General features: G+C 36.7%; 1 protein-coding gene across 6 annotated transcripts in view; it reads right to left on the bottom strand.

The window, feature by feature from the left end:
• Pkn (serine/threonine-protein kinase N) overlaps positions 1-26,516 on the bottom strand; it is a 173,501-nt gene that overhangs the window by 43,344 nt on the left and 103,641 nt on the right. For 4 of the 6 annotated variants that reach the window (XM_081764973.1, XM_081764968.1, XM_081764967.1 and 1 more), the window contains 2 exons: positions 25,793-26,013; positions 12,320-12,388 (listed from right to left, as the gene is read on the bottom strand). In XM_081764973.1, coding sequence (XP_081621099.1) covers positions 12,320-12,388; positions 25,793-26,013 — 290 coding nt within the window. The remainder of the gene's footprint in view (positions 1-12,319; positions 12,389-25,792; positions 26,014-26,516) is intronic. The other 2 variants (XM_081764969.1, XM_081764972.1) reach the window with 1 other exon arrangement.

The following is a 26,516-nucleotide window of genomic DNA, read 5'->3' as shown; positions in this document are numbered from 1 at the left end:
CTAGGCACTTGTACGACCTCTCGCAACTTTTAATATTATGTTCTTAGCTTTTCTCTCCGCAATCTTGTTATGTTACACAATGTCTCTGCTCGATTACTTTAGAACATTCCACTATCCCAATATTAAATTTAAGGTTTCCGCCACTTGTCTATAGCAAAATACGAAATCTAACTTTGGAGTAACGATCAGCTATCAATGACTGAACTTGTTTGAGATTTTCGGTGACGTTTTTTGGAGCAACACACATCACAACGTCCGCGCATCAAAATGTTACACAAACTTCAAGCAAGCAATACATTATTCAGAAGAACCCGAAAGCATATACAGAGGATGATATACTTCCACACAGACCAATTTAAAGTGTTCACTCCCACACAACAGTCCGCCTTTCCACCACTGGTTGTGTTCTATGTGACGACCACCACTCCTGACAATTATCTCCAGAGCACTTCCCACTACAGAAGATTTCACGGTGTACAGGAACATTTTATTTCACTCCTGTTGGAACGCTTTGCTGTTAGGACGGAAACGAAAAGACGGACTATAGTATATCCAAAGGCTCAATAGGCAATTGAGCTGGCACTGTAACTTTTCATTGGGATGTCACAGAAAGGAACAGTACGAATCCCGGTTCAGGCTTCCATCCACCTGTAGGATACCAGTGATAGCTTGGCTCTGTGACTAGACACCTTGTCCTGCTGCAGTTCAATCCGATTACAGTGTGGAGAATTCGTTGTAAATATACACCAAAACATGTTCCTGAAAATACGCAGCTCTGATTTTCTCACTGTTAGCAACGCGACATAGCTTTAATATATCCATGTAACAAAATTCAGCCACAATTATAATATCGCGATGATAACTTTTCCTGCACTGACAAACAAATGGCTTTATCCTGTTGTATCGACCTTCTGAACATAATTGCCTGAATCTTTCAACCATTGATCAGTTGTATCCGCGTCTCGTTGATGACTAGATCGATCTTCTGACAAGTGGTGTTCGTACAACTTTCCGTAATTGTTTCCCATGACATGACATGGTTGGCATGAACATTCACCTTATTTCGAGACGTTATACTTTGTGAATGGTATAGAAAATGGTTGGCTGGAATACACGGAACAGAGTGGCTGTCGTATGGTGGTGTTGTAGTTCTCCGACGTCTTCGAAGTCGGAGTGCCGCGTAACATCGGTGGTGGCAGCTTCAATGGGATTAATTTTGGATGTAGACTAGTCAGTGATACATAGTTTGGGGGAGAGGTCGCATACATATCGTATTACTAGTGCATACACAGTGGAAACCAACAGCAAATCCGTGTTTCTGGCACTGTTTAGGTATGTTGGAACAACTGAATTGTTCATCGTGAAGTGCTATAATGTGATCCTTCGATTCACCCTCGGCGTCATTGCGCTCCGCACGCGACTACTTTGCTACCAGACACACATATATACTGCTTCAGCGGTTCAACTTTCACGTTTCCACGCTCCGTGTGCACCGCACCATGCCCTTTGCATTTCGTTTATTAGAGTATGTGTTAGGTAACGGTTCCAAATTACATGAGTTATTTCCAAACTTCTGTCCAAGATACAGCAGTTGGTTTCGATCGCAGTCTGAAAGTGTGCAGGCATATTCGTGTAAGGTTTTCTACTACTGATTGTCACTTCTGATGAATATGGGCCAGTTACGACAATCGTAAATGCAAAGGACAGTGGCTGGATCGTGATCAATGTTCTGGACAGTTACCAAAACCACCCATCCAATCCACACAAGGTGATGGTGGTGTATGAGGATGATGATCCATTTTGTCTTTCTCCGTCGAGGCAACCACTACTCGGATCGTTACAGTGCTGAATTCCATAAAATGCATCGGAAACTTGATCGCAAGTATCCAGTAATGGTTAACAAACATCGTGTTCTCATGTGACACGATGATGCACGCCCACTCGCTACGGTGCAGACCTTCCACTGAGATACAGTATGAAACTGTTCATCACCCAGTGTTCTACTGACGGCTGTCCCACCGACCGCCATCTCGAATTATTCTTGCCAGGGAAGAATTGTTAGCTAAGCGATGGCAAACCTGTATGACAGCAGTTGGAGACTATTTCAACTAACCAGGTTGGTCACTCACTGAAAATAGCACGCAGCAGTCGAAGATTTCAATTGCAACACAATAGTATAGCCTATTTATTACTCCTGTGTTCGAATCCAGGTAGGATTTCATGGTTCGGATGCAATGTTAAACTATAGAGCCATGTCTTACATCTTCAGTGTTAAAAGATGTTACGCTGCAAACAAATAAAACGATTTCTAACACTACGAGCAACAAAATGCAATAATCAAGTTCATAATCAAGAATGAGAAAATCATAGACTAGTTTAAATGCCCGTTCTTCGCACAGAGAGAACAAGTTTATGGAAAATATGTGAATCCCCTTTTCCTTAGGATATGAATTTCAATGAAAGTGTAATGATAGAAATCCGTAAAATGCTCTAATTTTTGTATGAATTTTTAGTTTCATGTTCCTAGCTTGAGGGGTCCGTGAGATACTCAATTCTTCGCATAAATTATTACTGTCGATCTTGATGTCAGATTACATAACGCTGAAATGGACAATAGGAGAATGATAAAAAGCACATGATAGGTGATACTTCATTGCAAGACTAGTACAGCGAATAATCCTAATAAGTGTTAAAAAGTCTCAGCGAAGTACTGAAATGATAGCGTATTTCGACAAATCAATTGGAGAATTGTTAGAACACAATGAACGCAGAATGGTTCTTTACATACTAACCAACTTACTCACGGCGGTAATTTCACAATGAATATAATCACTCAACATTTTATGCAAACTCGAGCTCCTTCACATTATGCTTTGCATGTTCCAGTGACCTGATTAACACTTCTCGGAAGAGGGGTCGACAGATGTGAATCATGACTGGCCTAATCACACCCAAACTCACCACTTGTGATCGTTTCTTAGGAAGCTGGCAATAGAAGAGGCTTGTAAAACAAATTCAAACCCCCTTGATGAACTTGAGGAGCGAATTTTGGAACCTATCAGTAACGGCCCCTCCACATGTTGCAAGAAGTTGATGACAAAATATTACGAAAGAATAGAAAATGCTCGAGCATATACAATTTAGGATTTAGGATTTAGATTTCTGGGCTTTCGGCATCTCAGGGCCATTTACCCCGTCACGTTTGAGGGATGACGTTCCTCGGCGAGCACACTATCCGGGGAAAGGGAAGGAAGAAAGGATTGGGGAAGGATGGGGAGCGGCCTGGGACCTATAAGTTAGGTACCACCCCGGCATTTGCCTGGTGTGAATGAGGAAAACTCAGGAAAACCTCATTCAGGGTGGCTGGCCTGAAAAACCGTTTTACACTTTTTCGACCGAGTGCCCCACCGGGAATCGAACCCGGGACCGCTCGCACCGAAGGCGAGAGCGTTAGCGACTACGCTACGCGGGGGCACTTGAGCATATACGAATATTGAATCTCATTATTTGTGATTTTCTCCACCGTGTAACGTGGGTTCCTGTCACCACGGCATGGCGCGTCCTCAGGTTGCGGATCGAGGAGAAGGCCTCTAGATATAGAGGTTAGCTGCGAATATACTGAATAAGCAGTCGCGGACAGACGACTAGGAGTGGTCCTCCAGCTTGGGGGTTTGGGTAAGGCTAACACCCTCATCCTGTAAAAAAAGGTACTTGTTCAGAAACATTCACAAAAGCCTCGGACAAGGACTGATAACTTGGCACGACATCAGCAAAAGAAAATGGACATGAGATTTGGAACATGGAATATTAGAAGTCTTTATAGGGCAGGCGCGTTAAAATCGGTAACGAGTGAGTTAGAGAAATACAGGATGGACTTAGTAGGAGTTCAGGAAGTTAGGTGGGAAGGAAATGGATCTGAGAATTCCGGAAATTTTACGTTCTTTTACGGGGAAGGAAATAAAAATCACCAGTTAGGAACAGGGGTTTTCGTTCACAAACGAATATTACCAGCAATTAAACGGGTTGAATTTGTTACTGACAGACTTTCTTTTATTACTCTTAAGGGACGGTGGTGTGATATTATTGTTTTAAATGTACATGCTCCAACTGAAGATAAGGGTGACGATATAAAAGATAGTTTTTACGAAGAAGTGGAACGGATATTTGACCAACTCCCGCGATACCATATGAAGATTCTATTAGGGGATTTCAATGCGAAGGTAGGACGAGAGGATATTTTCAAACCGATTATAGGGAACGAAAGTTTGCATAAGGAAAGTAATGACAACGGTGTTAGACTCGTGAACTTTGCAACATCCAAAAACCTAATCGTGAAGAGTACAAAATTTCCACATCGCGACGTTCATAAATACACTTGGACATCACCAGACGGAAAAACACATAATCAAATTGATCACGTTTTAGTAGATAGAAGAAGACAATCTAGCATAATTGACGTCCGGTCGTTTAGAGGGGCTGATTGTGACACTGATCACTGCCTGGTAGTAGCGATAATACGGGAGAGATTATCGTTGAATAAAGGTAATATTCAATGTCCGAAAACGGAGAGATTTAATTTAAAGAAATTAGAAGAGAGCCAGGTAAGAGAGGAATACCAGATTGAAGTTTCGAATAGATTCTCGGTCTTAGAAGACTCGGAGTGCACTAGTGTTGAGGATACTTGGATTGAAATTAGAGATAGCATTAGAAGTTCAGCAATAGAAAAATTGGGACACGCGGAAATACGTAGGAACAAACCATGGTTCGACCAAGAATGCATTAAATTAGCAGAGAAGAGAAAACAGGCAAAATTACGGTGGCTACAAAATCCGAATGAAATAACTACACAAAATTTCGCAGATATCAGGCGGGAAACTTCCAAAACTTTTAGAACAAAGAAACGGGATTTTTTGAAAGCTAAAATTAAGGAACTTGAAGATAATAGTAAAAATAAAAATATTCGGGACATGTATAAGGGGATCAGCGAATTTAAGAAAGGCTATCAACCTCGTGCTTATATATTAAAGAAATCTGACGGAACAGTTCTCACTGATACGGATAGCCTCTTAAATAGATGGAAAGATTTCTTTGACGATTTGCTGAACACGCAGCCAAAAACTAATGCGCGTGGAGAAAAGGAGATACACACCGCAGAACCGTATATTCCAGAACCCAATCGAATAGAAGTGGAAGCCGCTATAAAGAAATTAAAGAAACACAAATCTCCGGGTGTGGATGAAATTCCGGCTGAGTTAATTTTAGCTGGAGGCGAAAAATTGTGGGACAAGATACACAAACTCATTCTCCTTATCTCGAATAAGGAAGAATTGCCACAAGAGTGGAAAGAATCAATCATTGTTCCAATTCACAAGAAAGGCGACAAAACTGACTGTAATAATTATCGAGGTATTTCTCTTCTGTCAACATCCTATAAAATCCTTTCAAATATTCTGTTAGCAAGATTGACCCCATACGCAAATGAAATTATTGGAGATTATCAGTGCGGATTTAGACGAAATCGATCAATTATCGACCAAATATTTACCATTCGCCAAATACTCGAAAAGAAGTGGGAATACAATACACCGGTACATCAACTATTTATTGATTTTAGAAAGGCTTACGACTCGGTTAGGAGAGAAACATTATACAACGTTCTTACAGAACTTGGAATACCGAGAAAGCTAATTAGATTAATTAAGATATGTTTAAGTGAATCCCAAAGTAAAGTCCGGGTAGGAAAATTTTTGTCCCCGAGCTTCCACGTCGAAAATGGCCTGAAACAAGGAGATGCGTTGTCGCCATTATTATTTAACTTTGTGCTGGAATACGCCATAAGGAAAATCAAAAATAGCAACCAGGGCCTAGAGTTGAACGGCATTCACCAGGTTATGGCATATGCTGATGATGTAAATTTAATAGGGGATGATAGGAGAACAGTAGAAATAAATGCAGAGATCTTATTAAACGCTTGCAGGGACATGGGTTTAGAAGTAAATGCAGAGAAAACTAAATACATGGAAGTGCGTCGGGACCGTAATACGGCAAATTGTGGAGGCGTTAAAATATTAAATAATGCTTTTGATAAAGTGGATACTTTCAAATATTTAGGATCAATATTAACAGACGAAAATCATATTCACGAAGAAATTACATGTCGACTAAAAGCAGGGAATTCGTGTTACTACTCAGTTCAAAATCTCTTGTCGTCGCGAATTCTGTCGAGGAATTTGAAGCTTAAAATATATAAAACGATAATCATGCCTGTTGTTCTGTATGGTTGCGAAACATGGTCGCTTACTCTGAGGGAAGAACATAGACTGAAAGTATTTGAGAACAGGATCCTGAGAAGAATATTCGGACCCAAGAGGAACGAGAATGGGGAATGGCGGAAGCTTCATAACGAGGAACTACATAGTTTGTACGGTTTACCCAACATTGTTAGGGTCGTCAAGTCTAGGAGGCTTAGGTGGGCAGGTCATGTAGCTAGAATGGAAGAAAGTAGAAACGCTTTCAAAGTCTTGACTGGTAGACCCATAGGAAAACTACCATTAGGAAGACCTAGGCGCAGATGGGAGGATAATATTAAGATGGATCTCGCAAAGATAGGAATACAAAGTAGAAACTGGATGCAATTAGCTAAGGATAGAAGTCAGTGGAGAGCTTTTGTGAACGCGGCACTGAACCTCCGGGTTCCATAGGCCATAGAGTTAGTTATTATTTGTGATTTTCTTGTACACTGAAGCGCAGGGCCGGCCTTAGATTGTGCGGGGCCCGATTGGGAACATTCTGCGGGGCCCCAGGTTTACAACTAACTTGCACCAAGGTCTGTAGAATATATATATATATATATATATATATATATATATATATATATATATATTACTCTCCTTGCTGGTCTAGTGGTTATACCCATCTCCCTTTATAACGTTTTTCCATCTGCAAAATGTTCTGGTGAAAACGCTCACCCTGTTCATTGCTTATAGCAACTAATATTGTAGAGAAATAACTCAAAGGGAAATGCAGACAGTGGATGATTTTAAAATACATATTTCACCCTTATGCCTCGCAATTTTTCAAGAAGGTTCTGTACAAGTATTTCATAGTTTTCTTCTCTTACAAGTAAATTTATCGATGTCGAAATCTAGTTTCTTGACCAAACTTGACAGAGAAGTATGGAATATCAAGAAACGAGTGTAAGTAAAATTTAAAGCGCTTCCGTCCATAAAACGGCCACAGTGGCCAAAAACCTGATTGTTCAGAATAAGCCATAATAATGTGTTTCAAGTTTGAAAAATTAATTTTATTTGTAAAACGGGTAAAGGGATGAAAAACAAAAACACATTAGCTGACATTGCGAGGAAGTAGACATCTATTTGAGGGTGTGCGTATTATGGCCGCAATCTTGAAGTCAGCCATCCTGTATCTCGCTCGACATTTTTAAACAGGAAGGGGGTCATGTAGTATATCAAATTAGGTTAGAATTTTACAAGAAATAGAATGATGAAGTCTGTTTGCATAAGTTTATATTTGCAAGACATAATGAAATTCACATTGATATGAATTCGTTGGTTCAAAGACTTCTTAACAGCTTTTTGGAAAAGAATTTAAGTTAGAGAATCCTAATGAGAACATTGTAGGTAGCTACTTATGAAAGGTATAATCAGCTTGAAATCGTTATCGACTGTAGACGAAATGAAATGGCGATGAGACGACACAAACCTTAATGGAAGATGGATGACATTTTCTATTGGATTAGTTGAGTTAGAAGACAAACCTTCATAACTAGCCACCTATTCGGTACGCACTAGTGTATATTTCGTTTTTCTGACTTAATTTTTAAAAAATCACGGGATAATTCACATGAGAGAGCAAAGTTTGTCCACAGGTTTGATAATTTTAGTATAGCTATAATAAGAAAAGCGATATGCAAAAAAAAATAAAAAATAAATAAATAAATAAATAAATAAATAAATAAATAGTCGCACTGACAAGGAAAGGTTGCGAACTAGTCCGCTGAGATCCGAACGAGACAACTGTGTTTTGATATTTTATAACTAGACGAATCTCAAAGTTACACGCGCCACCGGTCGGGATATCGTCTAAAAGCTATTAGCTGGCACCTGGCAGAATAACTTGAACCGGGTTATTTGCTCGGAAACGGTTGAGTAGATGAAAAACTCGGTGAACACGTATCCCATCCTTTTTCAAGGGCATACTTTTTGGGATTAAAAAAAAAAAAAAAAGTTTGCGCACGGTTCCAAACGGGGTCCAACTCAAAAGTTTTAAATGGCAAGGGGGTACAGTAGCACATCGTTTGAAAGCTGTTGTCAAATGAAAGATGGAACAAGTCTCGACTCTCTATGGTAACTCTGTGCAAAATGACAGAGGGTCAAAATGTAAGCACAAACTTAATTGAAAAGTCTATGGCCACCAAGATGGCCAGTTAAAACCTATATTGAAAGTATAGGCACTCCAAACTGTTGAAGCTAGGAAAACCAAATTTGACATGAATGTTGATCAGTAAGCGTAGGTAACAAAAAGATACGAAATGTTAAAAACGCGATATCTTGAGTTCAAAATGCTGCACTATGTATCACACGCATGTCCAGCTCAAACCACTGGAGGTGGAGAAGCGAAATGAGGTATTTACGTTTATTGTCAATAGTAAATATCCACAAAAAGTCAAAGACTTATCATCTGTAATCCAATAGGGATGCCATCGTGAAAAATGAGTTTGTATATAAATGCTGACAATTATGTTGCATCTGACAATCACAGCTGACAATTATGTTGCATCTTCATTCATTCAACCCGTTGAAATAAAAAGATCTACGAGTGATCCGACCGAAGTACAGATAAGTTGTTGCCACCAGGCGGCAACCCTAACCGCTGCAGCAGACGATTGAAAGCATCATAGAACGGAGACTATTATTGTTTGTTTTTTTTAAATTATTATTTATTTACCGTTTCGATTATTTCTTATTTCTTTGTTATTCTCACTTTCAGTTCCTATCCTGTTTTCATCATACATAAATTAGTCCGTCATTGTGAACTCATCTTTCATTTCTCAACAGCTTTCAAACGACGCGCTACTATATCCCCTTGCCTTCGAAACTTTTGAGTTGGACCCCACCTGGGACCGTGCGGGGTCTCTGGGACAAGACGTTTTTACTTTAAATCGTTGTACATTGAAAATAATGCCACACGTACTTTCCTGGTTTGACATTTGTCTCATCGTTTTTGATTCACAGGGGTGGCCATGGACTTTTCAATTAAGTTTTTGTTTACATTTTGACCCGATGCCATTTTGCATAGGATTATCGTAGAGTCGAGACTTACTCCATCTTCTTTCATTTCGCAACGCTTTGAAATGATGTGCTACTTAACCCCCCTTACCATGTGAAACAATTTTGAGTTGGACCCCGTCTGGGACCCTGGGGCGAACTTTTTTATCCCAAAAAGTGTGCCTTGAAAATGATGGGATACGTGTTCGCCGAGTTTTTCATCTACCCAACCGTTTCCGAACAAATGACCCGGTTCAAATTATTCTGCCAGGTGCCAGCTAATAGCTTTTACACGATATCCCGACCGGTGGCACGTATAACTGGGATTCGTCTCGTTATAACATGTCAAATGAAAACACAATTGTCTCGTTCAGATCTCAGGGAGCCACTTTGTGACCTTCCCTTGTGAGTCTGATTTATTTGATATCATCTCTGTATTAATGTTAGTATCACATGACCTAATCAGTGAGAACGCCAGAACTTTTACTTAGTGGGGTGTTCGAAACAAAAGATGGTGTGCACCCAGAATAATGATATACATCTTTACATAAACTTAAATATATATATATATATATATATATATATATATATATATATATATATATATATTTATGCCAAAGGTGTGTGTAAGGAAATTTGACGAGTATTAGAGGTGTTGCGGGTGTGCAGAATACTCCTTGGACATATCTATTTTTACAACAGAAGTTGTAAACGTATAAAAATTAAACTACTGCAGCATTAAATTTAGAAAATATGTACTTATACCCGGGATACAAACTATTCATTTTCTTGTTAGGGAGGCCATAGATAAAGATATAGTGTAGACATAGTGTAAGACAGGTATTTCTATATCTGTCTTTTGTTTATGCTCTCTTTTCCATCTTTTTCGTTTTCCGATGCTTTACACTCAATATCATTGCAGTTTAAGAAAATGTGTTTCAACCTTAATATAAATTCCAAATTGTGGGAATCAACAATGGCACATATACTGTACATATTTCATCACACAGTTGCGTTTGTAAATTAAAATACTTGATAAAGGACTAAGCAAAAATGCCCCAAATTGATCAGATTGTTATTTGCGTGATTCGAATTTAGGGCCTCCTCTATGATGTACCCACCCATTTTGCTCGCCGCGCAATAATAAATAAAGAAACATTCCCAAGCTTAGCCTTATGCCAAGAATGGTTCAAATCGATAATTCCTACACTCTAAGCCGCAATGTCTTCGAAATGTAAATATTAAATTTTGTTTCACAGTTTTAAATGTAAAATAGGGTTTGTCATTTTCAAATATAAACACAATCCATACATTAAATTGTCCTTTAATCACCTCAAACCAAGGTGAAAACTCATTCACTCGGTATACTCAGAACTTCGCAATGGTCTTATTAAACACTATGTACACGATACATCTTCGTACAAAATTTCGCTGGGCACACTTGGACGAACTCTTGATTTACCTGCTCATTTAATATCAGTCTCAAATTCATCCTTGTAGATTAATGCAGACTAGATTGCAAACAAAAACAGAACGAAGGATCATGTGCCGCTGTAAATGCAATAGAGCTACTATTCAGTTACTCAGAAGTAGTTATCCTTAAGATTCATTATTGAGCCTATACTCATTTCATATGAAAGGTCTATGTGCGTTTATTTACATTTAATATGGCTTTAATACAATTGAATTTAGAAACCATGCTAAACAAACTAGTTAAAACAGGAAAAAAGTATTTAAGAACTGTCTTTATACCATTTCACAGGCATCGGATTGAACTATGATCAAAGAAGTTTGTGGCGAATGTTTATCTGTTACCCAAAAATCCTCTACAAAATATTTTAATCAAAACCACTTCATTAACGGTCATCTGGAACTCTTGTGCTATGGCAGGAATAAGACTGTCCTGCATTTTGCAGTTTCCTCTGCAACACTCTTTGTCTCTGAATTGAAAGTTCGTCGGTTTTCTGAAGTTATGTTCGTCCCAAGAAAGTCACAAACAATTTAGTTATCTGTGGGGCTTCAATAGTGCTTCAAAGCATTCTATACACTTGCAATACACTTTCTAAAACACGGTCAGCTATGTCTTACTAGCTATTTCATGACCCATTGTTCAGCATGCACTTCCACTATCGCTATAGTACATCATCAACCACGTTCCGATTACGAATGCGCACCATTGCGTCTGCTGGTGGTACTTAATTGCTTCTCTCTACATAGTGTACTTCAGAAACACTACGAAAACAGTATACCGTATACACACAAGAGAAAACAATCAGCAATACGTATTTCGGAGAAACAAAAACTAAATTTAATTGCTAGCTCTGAAGATGTTATCGCTGTATAGTAACGAAAGCTCAGCACAGCAACATTCACTCTGGCAGCAATCCCAAGAACATTGGATCAGTAGTAGATGCCAGCAAAACTTCAAGATCAAAAACTAAGTTTGTTTCTGTTAAAGGAATACAAGTATTAAGAATGTTATATTGCTCAATATTCATTATAATTAATGTACATTTACGGACAGACAATCATTAGATATCACCACCAATGTGTTTTACGTATTTAAACAGCTGCCCTCACTGCAAATAAGTTAAAATGCCCATATTGTTAATGGAGTCACACTTGTTTATCATCGCCACTCTTCAGATACAATTACTCAAAATGGATAAAATATCGGAATATATTCGTTTCTTTACTTATGTGCGATTATTCCGAATCATTGTATACTCTACTTCATTTGTGGCAGAACTTTTCCATTACAAGTTACCCTTAAGTATCACAAGCTAAATCCTGGATCCTACAGATATATCTCCCATCTACGACAATAATTATACCAATTAGGTAAATTAAATTTTCATCACGAATGCAGTTCCAATACTTACGCGTTACTTCTTTTACATGCACATTTACGTTCCACGTAATTTATGTTATGTGAATGTGTGTTGTGAAGGATACTAAATAGATAACTTTCTACACATCAATATTGTGGAACATCAAAATTAACAGCGTGCAAAATTGGCTTCATGTCTCACCTGTATAAGAATAACTGGTTTCTCTGTGACAACAGCCATGCTCATATTTCGAAATGAGAAGTCATATTGCTGTGAAAAAAGAAAGTTTATTCCTTATACTCTCTACTTTCGACTATTTTCTTTCCTTAATTTTTGCTTATTTCGAAGTATCTGATTACTGCATTTATGGTGTATTTTTTGAGCAAGCATTCTTCCAACTTTATAATTTTATTCAAATTTAGCCTGGAACTATTAATAAGTACAGAAAATTTCACTTAAGCTTTATTTATTTACTTTTTTAATGTCTTATTTTGCTATATTGCACTTTAATACGGTTTCAAACTTCAATAATTAAACAAAAGCAAGTTTAAAAATGTATAATGAACATATTTTAAATTATAGTATATACTTAATAGAAAAATTAAAGTTCACATGCCATAGAACTTGAGACGCTTCATTCAAGACTTAAGGGAGTTACACATACAATCCGGCCATATGTAAGGGTTATCAACACAAATGGACCAGATAGAAAAGTATATGCATAGGATATGCGTTAAAGAAGAGGCCAAATGAAACTTGCTTCCTCATGCAAGAAAGTGTACTTGTAACTCATAACAATATTAGCGGCCCAAGCACGGTTACAGAAAGAAACGCGAGCGAGGTATAACATGTTCGTTAATTTTTACACTTTAATGTCCTTCGTGATCATAAACTTTTAATGGAAAACTACTTTAAGCACTCATCTTAACGTATTTTTCTTCATAAATTTAAGATTTTTTAATTATCGAATCATATTTGAATGAGAGAAAGTAAAGGTTAACACTAGGTTATTAAGGACACAATTTTACAAAACAAAATTTGTATATAATTATCGGGTTCCTAGACAGGTGGATTCGATATGTTTCCATTGTTAGGCCAGTTTCTATCTGAATTCGTAAATTCTAATACAACGATAACTTTCTCACTAAACATAATTCTAAGAATGAAAGTTTCTAAGAATGAAAAAAAAAAAATGCTACCTCACTTATTAAAAACACTTATCCTGCAATATTAATTAAACACTCATAGCTTGCCTCCAAAACTTAAATGAGTTGCTTAGTTTGAAAAATATAAAAAAACAAAAAATTAAATGATAAGGCAGAAGTGATGAATTCGACACTATGATCTACTACGTGGTTACCTGATTCTGAGAGAGAATTTTACGACTACTAACTTTAAATTTGTCGAAAACTTCAATATTAAAACTTCTTACAGTTTTCTTATTCCTTTCACAAAAAAGCATACACCAGTGTTTTTAGTTATGTAATGACCACAGAAAAGGATACACCACACACAGTAGTTTCACTTTGTATGTTTTGAAGTTTCAATCGGAATATTGTCCTAAAACGTCCTGGCTTGTAACGTAGCATCTGTGTCAAATTGTACGAATCCTATACGGAACTAACTAACTTACTATTCACTTACAAACTTTCAAGTTAACATATCGTGTCTTTATACAGTACATGCGTTAAACACAGTCAACAGTTGAACAGTGCTGTGTTACAGAAATAGATAGCACACGCCGTTTTGAACCTGTGGCACGAAATGACTAAATATCCTGTGAAATACACTGAACTCAAATAGATTTCTGCCTTGATAACATGATTCTGAAGTAGTAGTTTTCTCGAAATTACTACTTAACACTGAAGTATCACTGGATTTAATCCACTAAAATATATAATTAAAAAAATTAAAAAATTAAGTTCATTGAAAATGCTATTGCTTTATTTGATGCTTCACTCCGCTTTATTTACATTAACACTTTAATTTACTTATCCACTCTTCTGTAATTAGAAAATACTCTAGAAGAATGAAGTGCACTTCCATATTCTCTCTTTCGTCAAATAAGTTGTGTAACGTACCTCTTATTCTGAAGAAACTAGCATCACTCAAAAACTCCATTAGAATTGAAGGGCAAAGATTCTGTTCAATTCATGGCCAATTTGGCAGTCATTACTCTCTATGTGAACTTAATTAACTCTATGTGATTTTTTTTTCTTTCTTTTTTGCCTCCACTATTTACGGCGAAGACGACTATTTCATGTTTATGTTGGCATGCATCGCTTAAATTTTGTCGTTCTCTGATGCCTAGTCTCTCCTCATTACATAACAAGAATTCTGTTGCTATGCCAATTTGACTGATATCTTTCTTTTCTAAATACGTCATTAACTCTTTTGTTGACATTCTTGATACAATGCATTGTCTGCATTATTTCAACTATAGTTTATCTTTGCAAAAGTTCGACTCTAATGCTTTACTTTATCCTCCTGTCTTCAGCTTGCTAGACTATTTTTACAGAATTCTGTATAGCTGCTTCTATTTTTTGTGTACGAATTGTTAACCAGTATTGTTTCTGTGAAGAAGCAGTTTTACTGCCCGAATATGAAAGGATTCCCCTCCCAATAATATTTAGACATCTTGTCATAACGTACAGTATGTCATGATGATCTAAATAGTAATTACTATTATTATTTTAATCTACAAAACAAATAAAAATATCTAATTACTCAATGCATCTCTTCAGTTAATAACTCTTCTAAATACTTATGCTGATATGACATTTTTCAGGAGAACAGGGAAAAAAACTGCTAAGTTCAGTGAGTTGAGTTTAATATCCCTTTCAGCAGCGAGGCTATATATGACGGAACTTACTGATTAACGTGGAATCAGAACCACATGGAGCCAAGTTCAGTGAGATTCACAACTGTTTTGAAAGAGAAAAAAGTGGTATTCGAAATTTATGACAGCAAAAATATTTAGAAACTGAAAGAAGAAAGTTTTACCAAAGAAATACTTTCTCAGAAGTTAAATAAAATATGGAAGTAATTTCTTAATTACAAATTATTAATTTGTTGTGTACAGACTATCGATACTGTTTACGTTATGCTGTATATTTTTAATTCTTTCATTTCAGTGGTGCTGATATTCTTACTATGCTTTCACAAGTGCAACTGTTGGGGAATTGTTGTAGGGCAAAGCCCCTTGTTAATAAGCAATACGGTTACAGGGTGTCTACTACAATTCCAAAATCAAATTTCGTGACTTTTTCGTGACCCTTTCTTTCCCAAACCATAAAATTTCGTAACATTCTCAAGAGCGAATTTAGGTGTGAATTAAATTTTCATGCATGCGGTAGTAGCATGCTTTGTTGCAATCTGGTAGCGTCTAAAGGCGACCACAGATATTTTTGGTGGTGAATTTTGACGTTTTATAGAACAAAAGTTTCCAGTCTATACTTATATTTGTACAGATAAAAAAAAATCGTGACCTAAAAGCTAAATTTCTTGACTTTCATGGTCTTTTTTCTGGTTTCGTGACTTTTTCATGACTTTCGTGACCGATAGACACCCTTGGTTATTCAGTAAGAAACTGATTTACGAAATGCATTTTATGTGTATAGTGCTGCTACCGTAAGTAATGTTTGAAATGGAGCAAAATACGGAAGTTCCTAGCCAAATGCATGGCAAATGCTAGTTAAAAGTGCTCGACAGTATGCTACTGAGAAATACGCGGTTGATGTTTCTGAATATTATATGTACGCTGACTTAGACAAAAATACTCGCACTAGCAGACGATTGGGCAATATTAGAAAAATTGGAGGATATTGTGACATTTTATTACGCATATATAGATTTATTTCTTTGACTCATCCAGAGCTTCAGTTCCATCATTATCAGCAGAAACAAATTTACTTTCGCCATTGTCAACAACTGGCTGTATTCTTAATAACAGAAATCATATCATTACCAACGATTTTGGTCACCTTTAAGAGATTACTTTTCTTGTCACACACAATTATGATGCTACGTACTGTTCTCATTAATGGTTACCATTAAAAATATCTTGCAACAATAACTTCACAACTGCTTCCGATTTAGAACCAATACATCTAATTATCGCTAACAAATCTAAAAATTACAATTTTTACTGAGAATTGCTGAATTGCTTTGGCCTATGTTCAACTGACATTTAGGGTACCATCAACAGTGGAAGATAAAAATAGATAAATTTTTCTTTAGTTTAACAAGGAAGACAAACAGATAATGAAATAAATAACGTTCTTACGATTTTTCAGTACAGAATATAAACGTATTTTCCATTTTTTTTTTTTACTTGAATATATTGCACACATGAAAGGAAATCCACATTTCTTTCGATATACAAAAATAAAAGGAGAAATCCTGAAATATGCTCTATTCTCCAATGCATCAGAATTCTTTTTACGTTTGTCTGTCAAACTTTATAATTCTGTCTGTATTTCATTCAATAATGAACTTATAAATCTTCAAATTAATGTTCATATCTGTAAATTTATCCAATGTCTTTATTATTATTAGTCCCATATGCATTTTAACGGCAATCAAGTACAACGGATCCTCGGCACTTTGTTAATTTTTATGGGTGAACGAGTATATATACATTTTTACATATTTTTGTGTATGTTTAAGTTGCATATGCATATTTCAAAAATCAGGCTTGGAACTAAAACTAAGGTATGTTTGTTTTTATATATGCAAGGCTTAAGTGAATTTATTTGCATGCGTACTATGTAAGATTTTAGTATATTTCAATTATAGAACTTTAGAAATTTAATAATTTCTTGACATTTTGTCATTTTATGTTCTTGCTTAGTTTGCGGTTTTTTCTCCATTCATTCTGAAGAGTATTTTTGAGACCTATCGAGAGGCTAGGAATTCAATTTCCATTCTTTTGTCAACGTTCCATGTTTTCTTCTCTCTTTCATGGCTTGGTAAATTTCTTTGTATTTTTTGGTCGTTGCTCAGTAGATTTTTAAACGTTTTTCAACCACAACCACGTCTATTCAAAGAGATGTCACAGGCTTGTCCATCTCTATTTAATGAAGGATCAATACGTTGGCTTTCACTAAGCTGATAGGGACAGGCCAGTTTGGACCAGGACACGAGTGATGTTGCAAGTTCCGGATTTCTCTTTTAGTTTTGTATGGAGTCTTTTGGATATGTAAATTCAAGGACAGGACCATAGTATGCTGGAGAGGAATGAATTCTGATTTTAAAATAGGATTCTTCCCCTGGATAGGTGCTAGGAATTATGTGGAACTAGATTAAAATCTCGTATTTGATCACATAAATCGATTATGTAAGATGATGAGATCAAGGTAATTTGTAGATGATAATTACATCTAATATATTATCCTATTTATTTTTCATGAGATGAGTTGTGCTACAGAAAGGAAATGGAATAGAAATTTTTAGTTGATAGATGCAAGTGAATATTTTTTTAAAGAAAATTGAGAAAGTGGAAGAAAACAGGAGAATCTGCGGGAATAACATCAACTTGCACATATATGGTCCAAAATTAATATGCGACGCTTCCAGTCAGAAGAGAGCACTACATCACCGAGATGCTATCCTCACAATTATGTGGAAGAAAACTAGGAACTCAAAATACGAAACAAAATTTAATATTGACTAAAACTAAAGAATCCATAATCTTTCTTTTGTTTCCCCATAGTTAAACCCATTAAGACATAAGAACATATTCTACGATCAATCAAAATATTCTAAACGAGGTGAGTTCATTGGAATATATACGTTACGAGCACTTCACACAAAAACGATTTTAAAGCTGCCTCTACTTCATCACAACAGGCCTTTGCTTCATCATTGCGAGTAGTTGAAAAATGTTTAGCTTTCCAAACCCCGCTCAAGAAAATCCAATCGAAACAGCCAAAGAGAAGGACATCACGCGATACACGTTAGAAAGTTAATCCGAAGAGTCAGTGAGTGACTTAAACGAAGATAGTGACAGTTTAAGTGATCATACTGATGATGATAAAAGGAATGTGGACATTATGGAAAATCGTGGTCAGTGGAGAGGAGGGGGATTAGTTAAAATGCCCAGTTTGTAAAAGATGGACCACGAAATGTGTCCGATAAAAAGTGTGGAAAAATACGTTTGTGGCCATTGTTTTGCATGCTCAGTTTGTAAAAGATGGTAGCACGAAGTGTGTCCGATAAAAGGTGCAGAAAAATAGGTTTGTGACCATTGTTTTGCAAAGTAAAACTGGAATCACAATTTGGACGTCTTAAGACACGCTAATCCAGAATGTTTGAACTTTTTCTTTTATATAGGGTATTGTTTTACTTTATTTGACACACGTGGTTTGCTTCCCCGAATATTTCGTTTAATTATCTTTATTATTGGTTGCATCTAGTAAACATGCTTATTCCACGGTAAAACATATTATAGCTATTCCAAAAATTAAAATAAGTAGATATTACAACCTATTACAGCAATTTACAAACATAAGCCTAACAATGAATAAGTTCGATAATTATCTTTGTGCTACATAAAACTCTGGTATTTTTCCTGTTTTATCTTAAGAATGCTATGTAATTTTTGTTTACTTGTCTTATAGACCTACCAAATATGATATACACGCCGCAATGCCTACAACGCGACATTTGGATAATACGAGGATGGGCACGATCCCTGCTCAGACCGCCCATCCTGAGTGAGGTTTTAAATAGTTTTCCTTAGTACCATCAGGCGTATGCCGGGATGACACTTTTCCTGAGGCTAGGGCCGAGTCCTTTCCAATTCGTAGACTTATCTTAAGAGCCGATGCGATGTCGGAGTTTGAGGCTCGAACACTTGCTTTGCTCCTTTCATTGAACTAATAAATAAATTTATTCCTTAAATAAACAACTAAGTTGCTCGAATGCATTGCTCATGCTCGAATTATCCAAATGTCGCATTGTAGGCAGACGCGCATATTTTATTCTAGTATTCCATCTTAAGAACAGTGTGTTCCATATGAGGAGCGGGGTGTGCCTAATATGGAAAACTGAGTTTCTTTTAATTTTGTAATATTCTAAAAAATCAATAATGTGGAACAAACCTTCATACTTGTATGTTGTTTTGGAAAGGTACAGCAAGTATTAAGATGTATAATATTTTTAATCTGGAATACGCATTTCTGAGAAATATAGTATATATATATATATATATATATATATATATATATATATATATATTTCTCTCTCCCCATGTTGCGGGCCATGGCATCGGAAGTGTCGCCGTTCATCTCAGCGACCCCAAAAAATGCGGATTCAGCACTAACATCAGTCTTTTTCGATCATTTTTAAATACTCTTCCTCCCCTCCCCCAAGTTGCGGGGTTGAATTTGAATTTAAACGGGATTGAAAGTATCACTGTTAATCTAAGTGACCCAGAAAACTATAAATTCGACACTGATAGTGGCCATTTTCGATCATTTTTATATATCTCTTTCTCCTCCTTTCTCCAAGCGGCGGGGCTGATTTTGGAATTAAACCGGATCGGACATGTCACTGTTCATCTGAATTATCCCGAAAACTATGGATTAGACACCAATATTGGTCATTTTCGATTATTATTATATATATATAGCTCCCCATCCTCCGTGCTGCGGCACACGACATCAAAATTATCACTGTTAATCTCAGTTACTCCTAAAACATTGGATTTGACACTAATATTAGTTATTTTCGATCACTTTAAAATGTTTATCCCCCTCCCCTACGTTGTACTCTCCCACTCCCCAACTACCAGGGCTGAACTTGGATTGAAACAGCATCAGAAGTGTCACTGTTTCTATCATTGACCCCGAAAACTATGAATTCAACACTAATATCGGTCATTTTTGATCACTTTAAAATTCCTATCCCCCTCCCCTACGTTACATCATCAAAGTGAATAACCTAAAAAGATCCCGCCCCTAAACTCATGTATGTTGAAAATTTGATTGAGATCGGTCGGGTAGTTCAAGAGATGAAGTCACAAAGGCAGTCATCTTATTTTTTTTTTTTTTTTTTTTTTACATATATCTCTCCCTCCCCGTCCCCTAGGTTGGCTCGTCAAAGTGAAACGATAAAAAACACCCAAGCCCCGACCCTCATATTATGTTGAAAATTTGATCGAGATTGGTTGGGTGCTTCAAAAGTTATTAGGTTTTATTGGTTTTTATTTATACGTCCCCTTCCCCTAGGATCTACCATTAAAGTGAAATTACAAAACTGTTTCCAGATCCGAACCTCATGTATCTTGAAAAATTTGATTGACATCGGTCGGATAGTTCAAGAGTTATTAAGTTACAAAGATAGTAACTTTCAGTCTTATATAAATTGATTTTTTATATATCTCCCCCTCCTTCTTCTCCTCTAAGTTGCTCCGTCAAATTTAAATCACAGAAACGATCTCAGGCCTGAATCTAATCTATGTTGAAAATTTGATCAAGATTGGTAGAGTGGTTCAGGATTTAAGTTTTTATTTATTTTTTACACCCCCTCCACCTTACCCCTCAGTTCTACCATCAAAGTGAATAGCCTAAAACCAGCCCAGCCTTGAACCTCATCCATGTTACAAATTTGATCGAGATCGGTCGGGCGGTTCAGGAGATTTAGAGTCACAAACATAGTGATTTTCAATTTTATATATACAGATTACTTTAAAAGATAGATCCTACACCTTTTAGTGGAGATGAACTGGATCTTAAGATTTAGAAATAATAGCTGAATGAACCACTACACAGGACGGATAGGACAAAGTGATTTCGATCTGTTCCCAGGGTATTTGGAATCATCCTTTAATGAAGGGGATTTCTGAAGAATCCTGTTGCGATTAGGTTCGATTCCCGTTATAAGCCATTAGTATAAGATGCTGGTCTATGAATTTGTTTAGAGTAATTACACTGCAGCTTCTAATAAAGGTGTGTTCAGTTCTTTTCCTATGATTTCTTTTTGCCTTGAATGACAGGATTTATTTTAAACCAGGAGGGAAGGCTTTTTACCACTATCTTAGAAACTAACTATTCTAGAAGAATAGTTAGAATCCTTGTAATCGAAGCTCTGAGCACAGTTTCCAACTAGTGGTAGGCCAGACTGACCCCGAGGTAAAAGGAACAACTTTTAAAAGGAAAGAATACAAAGACAAGAGTAAAAAGAGTATTGGCTATCGTATCTTCACACATCCCAGAAAATTAATGAAAAAAAAAAAAAAGAGAAACTGCTGGTGAAATATGCACTTTGTCTCCCTGCCCTCTCCATGAGAGCCTGGTGAAGGTGAGTAACGTAACTTTTTTTGAGAGTATTAAGTTAAATTCTGCCAACTTTTAGTCTAAAGAATTTCTTACCTTAATTAGATATAGAGATATGGCTTATACCACAGAATAGGGTTGTTACTGAAAAATCTTATTTATGAAATATGAACAAAACCGTTAGAATAGTTTGAGAAAATCGCAAATTTTCATTTTCACCCTTCAACAAATTACCCTTAATTTTAGGGATATGGAAAAAGTTTGGAAACCCCCCATGGAGAATCACATAATAACCTTAAGTTTAAAATTTAGTCTCAATACGTTGAACGGTATTGCATCTTGGGAAATGTATATCAGGACAAACGGACGAATTGATGGGTATGTATAGGCCATGAAACTTATAAATCCGTTGAAATCTCGAATTTGATTTTGTTCACGAACACTATATTTTTTCTCTCATTTTGTCACTCAAAATAATAATAATAATAATAATAATAATACTAATACTAATACTAATACTAATACTAATAATAATAATAATAATAATAATAATAATAATAATAATAATAAAGAAGAAGAAGAAGAAGAAGAAGAAAGCAAATGGAACGGCAACAATAAATATTTCGACTGTTGCCATCTCGACTAGAATAGCACGTGTTACTTTCCACTGGAATTCAACAGACACTATGGTGATCAATTATCTCAAATAATAATACCACTAAAGTAAATTGGTTTCCCTCAACGGCGTGACGGACAGACGGAAATGTGTTTGCACTATATATTGGGTACATCAGAAGTCCGGGACCATAGGCCAACTCTCTATAAGTAAACATACCAAAAAAAGGGAAAGAGACGAAGTTATTGGAAACAGGTGGTTTACACTCTAAAAATGGTGGATTTTTTACAACTGCACCAGCTGCTTGAGCTTCACACTGGTTAAGACACTCTATACTATATGAAAACTCAACGTTTTCAGTTCAGTTGGCTGTTCGAGAGGAACGTAAGGACTGTATCGAAAAGTAACTATCAACATTGGTGGCGCTGGTAGGCACGGGCCAGGCAGCTGAAAGTGAGTCCACGCACTCTGCGGGTTAGTTGGCAAGTTGTACTTAGCTGCTGTAGCGTGTTGAATGCCGTGTGAGGAGTTGCAGAGGCTATGGGACGAATTCCGAGGAAAGTGAAGTGCAAAATTGTGCACATATGGTGTTCGCAAAAAGGAGTCACCTACAATCAGATAGCAAAACAGGTGAAAGTGCATCATGCAAGTGTGAAAGCTATTATTGAAAAATTTGGTGAACATTATACTTTTACTGATTTCTCAAGATCAGGGCGAAAAAAGGGTGCACGTAAGCCAAAACTGGAGAAGAAGGTGATGAGGGTAATCAAACAAAATTCATCATTATCTTTTCGCGATTTAGCGAAAAAGGCAGGTACTACGATCGCAATGGTTCAAAGAATTAAAACTAGGAATAATTTGAAAACCTACAGAAAGCAAAAAATAGCCAAATAATCGTCAAAGCAGAAATTGAGAGCACGATCACGAGCTCGCAAATTGTATGAACGAACTGTGAGTAGGGAAGGACAGTGTGTTTTGATGGACGATGAAACTTACGTAAGGAGGACTTTACAACACTTCCTGGCCCTCAATATTATACAAAATACAAAGATGAAGATATGGATGATTCGGTCAAATAAGTTTCAGTGGACAAATTTGGACCAAAAGTGCTCATGTGGCAAGCAATTTGTTCGTGCGGCTTACGATCTGGAATTTTCTATACACAGGGAACTATTAATGCCAAAATATATGAAAAGGAATGTCTACAGAAAAGATTGCTCCCTCTGTATAAAGAGCACAGAGTTCCCCCATTGTTTTGGCCGGATTTGGCAACGGCCCACTACGCTAAACCTACGCTAAACTGGTACATTAAACACAAAGTGGATTTTGTTTAAAAACATGTGAACCCACCAAATTGCCCTCTGCTCCGACCTATTGAACGATATTGGGCACTTGTGAAGAAAAATGTCAAACAGGGTGGTAAAGCTGCCAGGAACATGGCTGAACTCAGAAAATATTGGTCTGCCGCAACGAGAAAATGCACCGCCAGTAATGTGCAGAAACTATTGGTTGGTGTTCGACGAAAGCTTCGCTTATTCATCAGACACGAACTGTAAATGTATACTTTTTTCTCTGTGTATTTAACAAGTATTGTAGTGTAACAAAGTGTTTCTTTTTTTGTACATCTTCTTCCATTTTTATTCCTGTTAATCATACATGTTGATAGTTACTTTTCGATACAGTCCTTAATAGAATGCAAAATATAACAAGGGAAACATACACCATTGTTATGTGAAGGAACCTAGAAAACTTCGAATCCATTTTCCAACAACGCTCTATTATTAATATTGTGAGAACCCATGGGAACATGAAGTGGCAATCTTGTTTTTCACTTAATATAGGGCACCTTACCAATGTGACACCTAAACGGATGGTGCGACGGGAAAAATTCCACTATTTTAGATTAGATTGGAAACAATTTATTTCCAATGACTTTCTTCTCTTTCCATTTTTAACTATCTTTACTCATAACAGAGTTGGCCTACGGTTTCACACTTTTGATAGAGCTGATATATACAAGCAGAATACCCGTTTTTCGCAGGGGTACAATAAGTTTCATTTTGGACATAAAGGACTAAATTTGGATTTAAACTGCATTGCAAGTATCACTGTTCGTCTCAGCGACCCTGAAAATTATTGATTCGACACTAATATCAGTCATTTTCGATCATTTTTAAATACTTCCTCCCTCCCCCAAGTTGTCCCGTCAAAGTGAAACAATAAAAAAACATCCCAGATCCGAACCTCATCTATGCTGAAAATTTGATTGAGATCGGCCGGGTGGTTCAAGAGATATGAAGTCATATAGTCACTTTCATTTTTGTATATACAGATATGGCTTGCGATGTATTATTACACCAAGAATCATATATGTTCAGCGACCTTTGTGTGATTATGCCACACACCACTGATTAGTCAGTTTTATTTATATAAACTGTCAAAAAAAAAAAAAAAACTGTTGTATACACGAAGATCAATTTCTTCCTACTTCCTCGTAACATTCTCATTAAAAGAAAAAAAGAATTAATATTCTCAATAGTACATCATTACGAATATCTACTTCTCTTTTCCAAAACCATTTGATACTATAATGTACAGTGCCTTCAGTGCAAACTAGGTGTTTGTATGTACACTATCACTTTTCTCAGGAAATTTTCAACACTATTTAAAAAAAAAAAAAAAAAAAAAAAAATATTGATAAGAAAATGATTTAGAGGAATTTCCATCCCTGACCTCCTCTCGCGCCGTAAAAAAGGAAAGAAAAGGGAAGTTCAATTATTTTTATTAACCCGGTTCTGTTTTCTTATTCTACAATATGTTACGGTCAACAGAACAGGTCATGTGGACGGCTTATTTGTGAAATATCCGATCGTTACAAGATTTATTAAAGACCCATTAATATGGTCTTAGTAATGGATTTTTTATTTCCATTTCCTGTGGCATGCACTTGTTTGTTTGCTTTTTTTTTTTTCTGCCTCCAGGACAGAACAGTATCATCCAAATCAATATATTTAGAACAGCCCCCTGTGCAATGCAGTATTGTGTCGCCCATTAGTCCTTGAACCTACTAAACAGGCAAGAAAATGACACACAACTGTCTCAACGAGATACACAATATGTGATAGCCGGATAGTGAATATAAAAGTGAGGGTTGCCCGTGCAAAAATTCTCTTCCTTACCCTTCCTAATCCTTAATAGTAGATTCGCAAGCTCAATCAGAAAGCGGGCATAATTAATTCGTAACTTTTTCTCCCTCCACCCTCCCTCAAAACAAGCAAACACCATTCCTTTTCTTTTCCCATCCTCATCGCTGATTATAAATTCATTAACTCGTTCCTTATTACTAGATTTTGATTATTACTTTCATTGATGAAAAATTAAACCGCCAAATAAAATTTAAAGGAAAAAGCACTTCGACGTTTTTGGTACTCTATGAAAAAGCACCTGCCGCGCCAAAATTTGGTACTAACATTCAACACTATAGTAATAAGCTTACTGAGCACTTTTTTTTTTCGGAAAATAATATCGAATTCTCAAGCACTGGTCTTTTTCACATCGAACTTAATTTACCTAGTTTCTCACCTTCCATAATATGACACCAACGAACAACACAAAAATTATAGAAGTATTAGTAAGGCTTACTTTAAAAAAAGTTACAAAAATCAGAAATACATCAAAATGTTAACGAAATGTCACTAGCATTAGAAAACGAGGAAACGTTAAGGCAAGGTTTTAACAAGATTATCTGGGTTTAATTGAAAAACTGAGAAATATACTTACCTCTACGTCCAACTTGGCTGTTGAAGCTACTGGTGACGGCAGGTTTTTCTTTTTATTCATTAACATCGGGGGTGGAGTATCAGGTACAGGAGGAGGGGTTCCAAGTCCCAAAGGTCGAGCTCCAGATAAACCTGCTGACTGTGGATCGGGCATTTCACCAGGAGCTTCGTATTTATCTACTACTGTAGAAGGATCAAACACTAATGGTCTTGGGCCTAGGGCTGAAATACAAAAAACAAAGATATAAAGGTAGCCCTTATTTCGAATGCCTACGGCTGAAACACAGAAAATACAAGGAGTGATCAGAAAGTAAGGTTACAAAGTTTGCAGTGAAACGTGTATATATATTTCATACAACCAATACAGCCAACTGTTCATACATACATTAAGTTATTTTTCGACATAGTTTCAATATTGTTTGAGGTACTTGTCGCATCGTGGGATGAGTTTGAAGATTCCCTTCTGGTAAAAATCCTGTTCTTGTGTGTTCAGGCAAGTTGTCACGATGGGCTTCATCTCCTCGTCTGAAGCGAAGCGACGGCTTCCTAGGTAGGTGCCCAGGACATTCTCAACTGCCATCAGATGCCATAACGTAATCCTCCTGTTGTTCTGAATCAGCTCCTCCACGTGAGCTGTGTTGAAACCTGTTGATGCCGTGCTGGGTCGGCTACTGCTCTCCTCATCGGTAACATTTTTACTACCATCCGCAAACTTTCGACACCAT

This window comes from Thermobia domestica, chromosome 7, assembly GCF_964235325.1.
Source record: "Thermobia domestica chromosome 7, izTheDome1.hap1.1, whole genome shotgun sequence".
In the NCBI taxonomy this organism is placed as follows: domain Eukaryota; kingdom Metazoa; phylum Arthropoda; class Insecta; order Zygentoma; family Lepismatidae; genus Thermobia; species Thermobia domestica.
This window is presented reverse-complemented; position numbering and strand designations above follow the sequence as displayed.